This window comes from Lactuca saligna, chromosome 8 (genome assembly GCF_052625555.1).
Source record: "Lactuca saligna cultivar CGN05327 chromosome 8, ASM5262555v1, whole genome shotgun sequence".
Classification (NCBI taxonomy): Eukaryota; Viridiplantae; Streptophyta; class Magnoliopsida; order Asterales; family Asteraceae; genus Lactuca; species Lactuca saligna.
In genome coordinates this window covers 241,351,446-241,363,914 of record NC_136424.1, presented here as the reverse complement: position 1 = coordinate 241,363,914, position 12,469 = coordinate 241,351,446, and the positions used below count along the sequence as shown (strand labels likewise).

Here is a 12,469-nt window from a genome sequence, read left to right as displayed (position 1 = left end):
TGTTTAACTATTAAATAGTTAACCTAATTACCCATCCTCGTTTTCTTCTTTATTCATCTATAGAGTCCTACCATAAGGACCATTTTATTTCCATGTATATTCAAGTAGATGATTAATCGTTAGTATAATAGTATTAGTTCCTACATTGTTAGTACAATAGTACTAGCTCTTACATCGTTAGTACAATATTACTAATTCCTACATCATTAGTACATTAGTACTATTTCCTACATTGTTAGTATAATAGTATTAGTTCCAACGTTGTTAGTACAGTAGTACTATTTCTTACATCGTTAGTACAGTAATACTAGTTCCTTTTGTTATTATTTTCATCTTTCATCATACTATGGCATTTTATCATTTTTACCTTTCATTACCCTTCATTACCTAATGTATCATATTCATAAAAAGACATATACTATATAGATCATATAGATTTTTCTTTATAACATTTTATCTAACACAAAAAATCTTTTCACATAAGCATATTTAACATTCAATTATCTAAATACGTCATATCTATGTGTAAGATGAAAGTAACTATGCTCTCACTTGACAAAAGTGGATGCCTCAGAATTTGAGTAGAACTTCGCCTTGGTACTTAATATTTTCCTCTAATGTAACCTATGTTCACATCACTAAGTCTTAGTCTTATATTATTAGTCACTAATGATAGTTTAGATTATTCACTAATCTTAATGTCTACATCAAGATCTATCTAGTAAGGAACAACTAGGTAGGATCATGTCGGAGGTAGGGTCTGTTTGGTATACAGAGTATACATTTTGGAAATCCCACTTTAAACACCTCACTAAATTCAGTGAAGACATCATCCCTGTAAGTAGATCAATCAGTATAATGACTTAGAATCACTGATAAATTTTATTCATAGATTCATAGTAACGACTATGAATATAAATATAAATTACACTAAAATAATATTGAGCGTAATCTAACTTACAAAGATTTCCTAGACAGAAGTATGGAAATTGTGTTGGCATAAATCTTGCCTGGTAGATACTAGTTTTCGAGCTCCAAGGGACCTCAGGGACTCACCGATGACTTAAACTAAGGGAAATCTAGAGCTAAAGCATGGAGAACTCGAGAGAGAAAGGATGCAGGGGTGAATTGTGAGCAACATATACAAAGAGCAAGCTATTTATAACCATTTTTGAAAAGTGCATCACACACTAAGTTGGGGCATGTCGCGCAAATGTTCGAGTGCTAACGTGGCCTTTCCTGAGTGGTGACACATGTCGGAAATCTGGTGCACGTCAGATGTGTGTCGTACATACAGTTTGTGTGTGCAGCTGTGTGCAAGTTTTTATAAAATCTTTAAAAAAATCATACTTTATTCATACGAGCTCCATTTTCGACATGTTTTATATCCACGTGTAACTATCAATGAGATCTACAACTTTCATTTAGATTCCAGATTCTATTGGCTAATTTTGACTTTATTTTTAAAGTTATATTTTTAACAGGCATAGACTATTAAAGTCTGTTAAAAAATTAATAACTCTCTCCTACGATATCCGTTTCGATTGTCTTTATATTGATAAATAGGTATTAACGAGATCTTCAACTCTTTTTTATATTGTTTCGGATAAATATCGACCAATCTAAAATTCGATTTCTGTGCTAACACAGTTGTACCGAAACTTCAAAAAATCATAACTTCCTCTCACGAAGTCAGATTAAGTCGTTCTTTATATGCACACTCTCGGTTTTATGACTATTAAGAATTTTCTTTAGATTACTTAGGCTAATAAGTAAGCTATCAAAAATTCAATTTTTACGATAAGTAGAGTCGTGTCGGTTTAATCACAAAACTTCGAAGAATGATAACTTCTACATACGAAGTCGGATTTCACAGTTCTTTATATGTATGGAATCCTTGTCTCATATACTATAATTTTGGTTAATAGTATTTATCCTAAATAATCTTCTATAAAAGAGTCATATTTATTGCTTATAATATCTTAAGCGTCTGACTCGAATCTGCGGGTGTTACAAAGATTGATTGTGATCTATATCTCATATTTAACAGGATGTCTCTAAGAAAGGGATAATTAATAAAACTACCTTATACATCAATCGAATATTTGAGATTTTAGGGAATTGGATATTGATAGAATGACATTTCGTCATGTGTTATTAGGGGCAGTTAAATTTTGCTAGACATTCATCACTATCCATATCAATCTTGAATGAGTCTTGTGCAAGCGGGAGATTGAAGGATCTATATGATCAAGAATCATTATAAAATGATATTTTCTAATAATATATTATCCTAAAAGGTCACACTAACAACAACTTGATGCAAATATATTATTTATTAAGAACTTGATTCTTGATGAATATTTATAAATCATGTACATCTTTTTGGACTAGAAAGACTTTTGACTTTTAGCTAAATGGATAAGGGTTTATAACTTATTAAAGAAGGAGAGGTTTTTTTTATAAATGCTCTTTCTTTTCATAATCCAAATCGTAACATGCATGAGAGGGTACAAGGAGAGGCCTTTTTTAGTATTATATTAAGACATACGTGCCTCTAAAGTATGTCTTGACATAATCATGAATCATGGATCTTAAATTTCAAAGAACCATAAGATAAATACTTAAGGGAATAAGCTTAAAGCTAGTTTCGCTTCTTCCTTTCTTACTTGATCAATTTTGAAAATGGTCCATCTCTCACCATCTTTCTCTCTAGTTTTCTTAAGGTTTAAGAACGAAAGCATGAAGATGTTGATACTTTGAATTCTCTCCTTGAAGATAACCTTGCTCTTTGTCTTAAAGGCTTAAGATATTATTTTATTACAAGTAGGACTATCATATTATCAAGTTTACAAATCTTTAATGCTTCTACTAAGGTGGATTTATACTCTACATGCTTCATCAACTTTTAACCTCCCAAGAGGAATCAAAGACTCCAAAGGTTGTAATATTTTCTTTCTATGGTTATTTCAGTCTTTCCATGTTTGAAAAATGATATTTGATGGGTTAAAGTGGTTTTAAGTTTATTCAACATTTTAAAGCTCACGTTGGCATTTCTAGTGTTTTTAAAAAATAGTTTTTGAATAAAACCCAACATGCCCTTATGACATAGTAAATTGAGTCCTTTATCTTTGGTTACACTAGTCTATCAGATTGAAAGTCTCTAGAAAAAGTGACTTTCAAGATCATATTTATGGAAAATGAGTTATGGCTTAACTACTAGTGTCGTTGTATGAGTTTGGGGAAGAAAATATTGGTTTATCAGAAGGTTGGGTTAGTAAATAGTAGGTTTTTGATAAATTTCGACTGGTTTAGGATAAGATTGATGCTTGGATTGCTGAGGAGCTTAGTATATTGGTTTCTAGTTGTTGTTCTAATAAGGTTTCAGATTTTGGTCGTTCATCCATGATGAGAATATTGGTTGTATTTTACCGTTAACATGGAAAGAATTCAAAGTATCAACATCTTGAAAGTTTCTTTTGTAGTTGAAACATAAGACTCGTGAAGATGTGATTCAGTCATAACAACTACAGGTGGTATGTAACTTGTCAAACTAACAATTGCAAGATGTCTACCAAAGATTTCTCTCAGAGTTTGTGCCACATTTGATTCGTGACCTTGAAGTTCATCAAAAAGTTGAAAGAGGGTCAGCTTTTTCAATGAACCATTTCTCCGAACGATTTGATGTTACCCTACCCTTTGCTCAAATTGTTCATGAACTTTAGACTGTGTTCAATGGGAGTTATTGAAACTCCATGGGCTGTGAGATTGTTCACCAGAACGTGAAATCTGTTAGAGGCAGAAAGAATAGATTCTATAGGAATAGTTGAAAAGTTTTCATAGTCATTAACAAGAGAGGTTAATTTCTTCTATTTGACATTGCATACCCTTTAAGTAAATCCTTGAGGGTATATCAAATCTCCTTGGCACTTTTTCATCGAAGATCTCCTTGACACTTTTTCATAACTTGATGGGCTTGAACGCATGAGGAGGATGCCAAAACTCATCTCAAAGAAAGAAAAGATTATCTGAATAAATTTTCTCAAGATCAAGATTTATTAGTGGATCATTGACATTTTCTTCCTGACCAAGTAGTTGAGCAGTTACATCTTTGATGAAATTTCTAACTAGAACATGGGGATCTTCAGTTATAGATCTCTATATTTTTTTTTCTTTTTCTTTAGAAGTTAAAAAGCTTCCATTCTTATCTTCCAATGATCATATTCATTAACCACTAGTAATGAGGGTCGAGTAGGGCAACCCACATTGTTAGTTATGTGCATTAAATACAAAAGGTTGATTAGGATTAGTCATTATTAAGTTTTGAAGTCTAGAGCGTAAGTTCTATATATAAAGAACTTTTTCCCGGTAGACACATAAAGAAAATGAACTCCAAGGTGTTCTTAAGCAATGATAATCAAGTCAAATAGATTCAAAGTACAACAACTTAGGCTCTGATACCAATTAATAAGGTGAGATGAATGATTAACAATGAAACTAATAATAAGGTTCCAGTCAAAGTTTGAAGGATTCCATCCAAAGTCTAAAAAATTCTAGTCTAAGACTTGAAGATCAACAAGTATTTAATGTAATAAGTAAATGCAAGGAATAAATGAATGAAGTAGTAAATAAAGAATAATAGGAATGTTTGATGGATAAATTTGATAGATTGATATATTTAATGTTGCATAAAATTTTGTTTTATAATGAAGTTGACCTATCTATTTATAGACAAGGTGTATGTGTACTAAGACCCAAGGGAAGAATGGGTACAATACCAACACTAATCACCAAGGTCGTACAATCCGACCAAACGATCCTTATTGATCTTTTTCCCATATCCAACTACATACAAAACACAAAACACTTCATTACAACTTCCTTGGATAACAACTTCATCGGTTTTCAATACTTCACTGACTTGATACATTCTTCGGATGCCATCACGCTTTGGATAAGATTTTGTCACTTCTATGTACTATCGTATTGGCACAACCATTACTTACTGTTATAAAGAGTGTCTTTAAGTATAGTTCTTAATTAATTAAGCCATGCATCTCTAATTAAAATAATTCCATAAACTTAGCTTATTAGTTAGTGAAAACTAACTATCACTTTAGACTTTATCCTTCACTTAGTGCACTTTAATCAATCCCCTTTCCAAACCCTAAACATACTTGAAGGACTTCAATCTTATTCCTCCTCCGATATACTTCAAGAATTTGGATTTTCAGTTGCAAACTCACACTCGGGAGCTCTGGAAAGCGAGTGAGTGATAAAATGAGACTATTGAACCCCCATGCTTAATCTATGTTCTGTTTTGCCAGTTCGATATGTTACGTACATTAGCATTAATGCGTCACATTGGTGTTAAGTTGCATCACATTATTCAACATTTATGCAACATGTTCTCATCCTCTTGAGTCAGTATCATGCTTTCAAACACGGCGTGTTGCTTTTATGATATGTATCACATAAATTATGTTCATACCCTTTATATATTAATGTTATGCGTAATATTGTGGCTATCCTCCAGCTTAGGAATCATACTGCACTATGTTATGTCAAAACACTTATATTATTATTCACATACCTTTTATGCATCGCATAAACTTATAATTACACATCGTGTAATTACCTACAATCTATTTCTTATAGATTTTTTTTCATGTTTACCCTTGAATCCAATATCACACAATCAAATGATATGCATCCAATTTTAATGATCATAATAACAATTTATAAGAATCATATTAACATACATAGTGCATTAATCAAAACTTGGTACTTAAGTTTTGATAACTTTTGTTGGTTTGACCAAAATACCCCTAAATTCATATACATTACTAATCATCCAAAATGTTAAGGATATTACAATAACTTTTAACATTATACAATATACACACATCCTAGACTAGGGACTTCCTATATCTAGTGTTTTGACTGTTATAATATGATAATAATGGCTAACTAATCCTTATATGCAACCCTTTGATGCATCTTGGTTTCTCCAACCCAAAAACATTTATCATCTACATAAGCTCAAACCATACATCCATATGAGCTTGAACCCTGGTTTGACCTTTGTTGCTTTGTATGTAGATAAAAAAAAACAAGTTCAATTGATGTGATTATTTGAATCATGTATCTTAGTAAGTTAGTTAGGGCACACTAGGAGAAAGAAGCATTAGTTGTGGTGTACTTATAGGATTAGTTTAACTTTTTCTTGACTTCGTTTTTCTTCTGTAATAAGATACCAAGTTGATGGCATTTTGGTCATGTACCTTAGAACTTTGGTTCAAGGGAGATTATGTCATCTACAATGGTAGAATTATTGTATTCATTTTGCTTAATTCAACACAGTACACATAAAAAGTTAGTTGGAAGTAATGTAATTTTACTTTGTTTTTATCCTTCGACTAAACAACACAAAAACACATAAGTTCATTTTATTTTATTGGTTTGGGATCGATTTGAATGAAGATGACAAGCTTTAGTTAGAAGAAAATTTTCATCTAATGGGTAGGGACAAAGAAAAAAAGGAAAGGGAAGGGGTCTTCCTCAAATGTACCGGGATTCAACAACGAATTGAAAGAAATGCTTAAAATGGTAATGAGCTTTGAACAATATAACTTAAATTTCACCGAACGTTTGACATTTGAAAGTGAAAATATTTCCGAAAAATGGCACGAGGAAAAACACCGTAAAGAACATATGAATCATTTTATAAAAAATACCGACCTTTTTTCGGAAGACGACCTCCAAATGGTCTTGATGATGAAAGGGTGATTAAGATAAAAAAAAAAAAAATATCGGCTAGATTTGATCGGGCGTAGTTTGTTTTCCTTTAATTCATATTTGTTTTTCCTATTATGTATTTTTCTTTTTTTTCAAATAATGAAATATTAGGATTGTTATTAATCATGTGTTTACAAACTATTCATTTAATTATTTGTATTTATTTATAAAATTATAGTATAAAATTATAGTTATAGTAATTTTATTTAAAAAAGAAAAAAAATGAAGTTGAGTGAAATGAAATGCGACTATTTCTTGGATTTTGAAGAATGAGAGAATAGTGAAACGAAAATGAAGTGGTGATGTGAAATTGAGATGGTGTTGAGGTGAAAAAAAAATGAAAGGTAAAATGTGATCACAACCTCTATCTTTGTACGTAAAAAAAAATGGATGAATTAAATAAGAGCTAAAAACATGTAGATTATTTAGGTTGAGAAAAAGAATTATACATAAGAATTAGTCGCTCATTATTATTAAATAGTAACATTTAACACGTCTAGGAGACATGTATATTGTTTAACATTAAAAAGTACATTGATGATTTGTTTTGTTGGAATTTTTATTATTACCGTGGAAAATAAATTGCACAAAGTCATTACATTTTGGATATTACAAACATCATTACATTTTTTTTTTCGATTTTGACATCTCGAATGTGATGTCAACTTAATGACATATCAACATGTCATGTCAACTGAAAACTAAATGAACATGTAACAAGTAAATGGTTAAGTTTGAAACAAATTGAAAAAACCAATGTTTTAATTTAAACAATAAAATAGTGTCAAGGTAACAAAAAAACATAATAACTTTTATTAATTTACCCTTAAAAAACATCTTCTTAACAGTTTTTATAAAAAATCTTCAACTTAAAAGGTGGTGAATATAATAATTTTCTGTTCTTTGTATTACTTGTATTATTGGCTTATTGCAAAAATTAATCCTAAATTAAACAAAAATCGTTATATGTGTATAGAGAACCAGGTACTCGGAACTAAAAACATTTGATAAAAAACACTATAAAGTAGGATGAACACACGATCCGTTGGACCTAACCGGAAAAAAAAAAAAAAAACGGGATCGGAGTTGGTCCGGATATTCATATTAGTGGGTCAGTTTTCAGGTTTTGTTTTTACCAATAATCGGGTTTTAGGTTCGGACCAGACCGTACCCAAAATACAGGATTTAACCCCGACCGGACTGGAAAATATTTTCACCTTAATTCATTTTATAGATATCAACATAAGTTTTAAATATATAGACAATGACGTTGAATTATTAGTTAATGTTATATTGCAAGATTTCTAAAATGTAAAATCTGGATTATCGAAAATATTTTGGTCAAATTCAATATTATTTACGAAGAACAGATAAGATAAACAAAATACACGAATGATCAATGACATAAGTTTATCTACAAACATCAAATGAGCACCTTTGATATGTATGAAGTCTTGACATAAAAGCTTGGTCTAATTAAAATAATTACAACTAAGCTTCATCACTTTGTAATTATCATTTTAATAATCCATTTAAATTATGTTTGAAATTCATTTAACATTACATTACATTGATATCAAGTTTTCATTATAAATTCCTAGTTAAATCTCTACATTTTAATTTACTCTCTTACACAAAAACCTTATAATTATGTAAGTCTTCAAAATATTTCATCTCGTTAAAAACTAATCAAAGTGCTATTATTATACAAGCTCATAAATGACTTCGTATAATATTAAGTACTTCACGAACCCAACATATATCCCAAATTCAAACAAAAGCCACGAATAATACTTACCTTTAAAATTGCATTAAAAAAAATGTTTCATGAAAACAACCTATTTACATTCTCCATACTTAGAATGAAAGAATTTACTTGAATCCAAATATTAAATAACCCTCCTAAAGTTTAATTCGGTCCAAAACCTGAAACCAGACCGGACCGAACCCAACCCGATACACTAAAAAACGGTCCGATTTCAGATAAATTGATTCATGATTTTCGGTTTTCGGGGATTCGGATCTAACTCGATTTTTATCTATTATATTATAAAAACTGTACAACCAAATACACTTTAAACCTAAATGTACGATTTCTTTAAAAATGTCAGCCGCACAAAAAATGAGGTAATATGTTACTGCCCCCAACATCATCTTACATGAAGAACAGAGCCAGTACAACAATATATAATGATATATAGTGTCATGAAACACTTCCCAAGATTCAATGGAGGTAGTAAGTAGTAATTAAAGTTTGCAACTTTCTATGCCAAAAGATTTGATTTTTATTGTTGGTTTTCATTTAATTTTAACCATCATTGGAAAAATCAACTTACAAATTCCTTGTTTTTTCTCATTGTTTGGTGGATCAGATCTCTATCTCTCCATTATTGTATTATAACCTGCAACTCTCAAAATCAATACCTACTTTCAAGGTTTTATTCTCTGCAGATTTCTTACTCTCATATTTAAAAAAGTTTTAAAATCTGTCCCCAATCAAACCCTCTGTTTCTTGGCTCTTTTGCATTTCAAGTTAGCATGCACATCCATCATACTTATGCATTTAGGTGTTCTCTTGTTTCTCTGAGTCATTTTGTCAAACAGCCTACCTGCATCTCTGTGAAGCATTTTTTCAGAAAGCATATAGTAGATTCTTGATTAAAAAATAAATATATTTTTTAATTGCAAGGTTTGATCCGAGTAAAACTGTCAATTTCTGCAAGTCTTCAGCTTTTCGCTCCACTGATTCACTCGAATCCTAAACTTTAATTGGCCAATGCATGTGGCTTAGTGGTTTACTTGAGTTCTTCCACTTTGAAGTTGATAGGCTTTTAAGTTTCCTGTTCTTCTTGTTTTCCCTATTTGTAAAAGCGTCAATGTGTTTAGATCCGTGTAGTTGTATTTGTTAATATTGATCCTTTTACCAATCTAGAATATGGGTATTTTTCTTTAATTCATTACCCAAAAAAAAAAAAAAAATCCGTTTGAAGTTTGCTGTTGAAATCTTTGATTCGAGGGTAGTGATCAGTGAAGATGAGGTCAGTTGACGACAAGGGTTGCGTGAATCCTGTGTCAAGTCATGAACTTTCCGGCGCCGGCGGTGGTGGTGGTCATCGCCACCGTACAGCTCTAGGCAAACCGACACCTTCAAAATGGGACGATGCCCAGAAATGGTTAGTCAAGTTATCTAGAGGCGGAGACAAGGCTCACTCAAACCACGCGCCACCACGTAACTCAAACGCAGATGATAGAAGATTAATAGCACCTGTTCCTAAAAAAGAGTACCCAAGTAGCGAAGAGGAAGGAGGTGATGGAGGAATCGAAACAAAAAAAATGGATCATGATGATTCATTGTGGAGATCTAATGAGAACCCTGGGACAATAGTTAGATCGATTTGTGTTAGAGATATGGGAACCGAAATGACTCCTATGGCTAGCCAGGAGCCTTCAAGAACCGCTACACCGGTTCGAGCCATGAGCCCTGTAGCCTCTGGGTCTTCGACTCCGGTTAGACCAAATGGTGCTGATGTTGGTGGGCCCACAAGATTTGGTCGAGAAAGGGTCGACCCAAATATTGCTGAGAATGTGGCTGAAAACAAAACGATTCATCAAGACGCTAAGCTTAATCCTCTTGAAAACCGAGCAATGGCTTGGGATGAAGCCGAACGTGCAAAGTACATGGCAAGGTGACAACGTTTTTTCAACCCTTTTACCCAATTCGTATGCTTTTTATGAAAACCTCAATTTAAATTCATTTGGATCTTTTTAGCCCTTCTACGGAATTCGTATATAGCATATGTGATTTAACTTGTGTGCTTTTCTATAGAAAGCCCATTTATACGGTGGGTGATTAGATGAGCTTTTAAAGTAATTATTTTGAAGTGATGTTGCAATAATCGGTTTAGAGTGTTTAATAATAGTTTTGATTTTGTAATGATTTAAGATCAGTCCGGTATGAAAAAACAAGTTAGAAGTTGGTGTGAGAAAACTAATTATTGAGATAAATATTAAACGGATTAAGGGGGTGTTTGGCTTGTCTTTTTGAAAGGCAAAAGAACTTTTTGGAAAAGTTACAAAAAGTCATTTTTCCTTCTATCTCAAATCCAAAAATCACTTTTAAAATATATTTACCAAACATCTTTTGCCATTTATCTTTTCCAAAAGGGATTTTTACCCTTTCAAAAGACAAACCAAACACCCCCTAAATGATAGATATAGCAACGTAATTTTATTGATTTGTTTATTGTAGCATATTACTTGCATTTTGTCTTGTACATTGAAAAATATAAGAAATTGTAGTAATCTCATCTGGATACAAAACAATTTTCAGTGTTATAATTGAGTAGAATTTTGAAAGTGTAATATCCTGATTGGGAAAAAAGAAACGTACAATACTATAATTTGTTAGGCTTTTTGGTGTACAATGCCTTGACAATAAAACAAACATCAGTTCAATGTTGTAATAGAAAGAAATGAAAGTATAATACTATAATACACAACTAAATAAAAGTATATTGCTATTTCTTGTATTTAACCCATAAATAAGTACTTAACCAACCATAGCTTAAGCACATGACTATCTAATTATTTGATTCTGATTCTTCAAATAACAATAATATTTTCAAAACGCGCATCCATAAAATCCCTAGAAACTCGTTACTTAATGAAATTGTACGTGAAGACTTAATAGTATGTTTTTATGGTGATGATCGGTAGATACAAACGCGAAGAAGTGAAGATACAAGCATGGGAGAATCACGAAAAGCGGAAAGCCGAAATGGAAATGAAAAGAATGGAGGTAACATTTTGATCTTAATGCTCATCCAAATCATATGAATATGAATTTGCAATTGGTTCCAAGGTGGTATACTTGTGGAAAAGTCAAAGATTCGAGTCTCCGTAGTTACAATGTGGGAGTTTCAATTCCAATGTGGATTTTGGACTTTTTGTCTGGCTTTATGCCAGACATCTATGGGCCACTGTGTACCTGATCTAAATCTCACATCACATCATGCTCCTTGGACACAACACGACAGGGTTGTTGGAACAATAACCCTTTTACGGAGTCAAGATCTACACAATGATTATTTATATGTTCTTTTACAATTTTCTTTTTGTGAAATCTTGGTTAGGCCAAGGCAGAAAGATTGAAATCCCGAGCACAAGAGAAGTATACGAACAAACTTGCATCGACGAGGAGGATTGCTGAAGAGAAAAGAGCGAAAGCGGAGGTGAATTTGAATGAACAGGCAGTGAAAACTTCTGAAAGAGCAGATTACATAAGAAGAACAGGGCACCTGCCTTCTTCTTTCTCAATTAAGCTGCCTTCTAGCTGTTTTTTGCATAAGTTTCAGTGTATTTAGATTATTTTGTTGTAGTTGTAATAGTTTGTTGTTTCCATTAAAATTCAAGATTAATTTGTAGACTATACTTTTTGTCTTTTTGGTTTCATTGACTTCGGACATAGGGGTGCCCAACTGTCCATTGGGTAGTGGACCCGGTTCGAACCTGTTCATTTCCAAACCGGACTATGAACCGAATATAAATTTAGGATTTTCGAATTTAAAAGTCATAAGTATATAATGATAGTGTTTCTGATTTGATTTGTGTTTTAAAAAAATCGGTTCAAAGATCTGTTTTTAACTTTTTCCTCAAGAACTTGCATAAATCA

At 32.0% G+C, this 12,469-nt stretch overlaps 1 protein-coding gene across 2 annotated transcripts; it reads left to right on the top strand.

Annotated features, from left to right (window-relative positions):
• The first annotated feature begins 8,892 nt into the window (after positions 1 to 8,892).
• On the top strand, positions 8,893 to 12,226 carry LOC145012353 (uncharacterized). 2 transcript variants are annotated; one of them, XM_078971149.1, is made up of 4 exons: positions 8,893 to 9,031; positions 9,820 to 10,484; positions 11,515 to 11,596; positions 11,931 to 12,226. In XM_078971149.1, the coding sequence occupies exons 2-4, from the start codon at positions 9,832 to 9,834 to the stop codon at positions 12,159 to 12,161; spliced, it is 966 nt and encodes a 321-aa protein (XP_078827275.1). In that variant the 5' UTR covers positions 8,893 to 9,031; positions 9,820 to 9,831; the 3' UTR covers positions 12,162 to 12,226. The 2 variants fall into 2 exon arrangements, with proteins under 2 accessions (XP_078827275.1, XP_078827274.1); XM_078971148.1 differs by lacking the exon at positions 8,893 to 9,031 and having other exon boundaries at positions 9,038 to 10,484.
• The last annotated feature ends 243 nt before the right edge of the window (positions 12,227 to 12,469 follow it).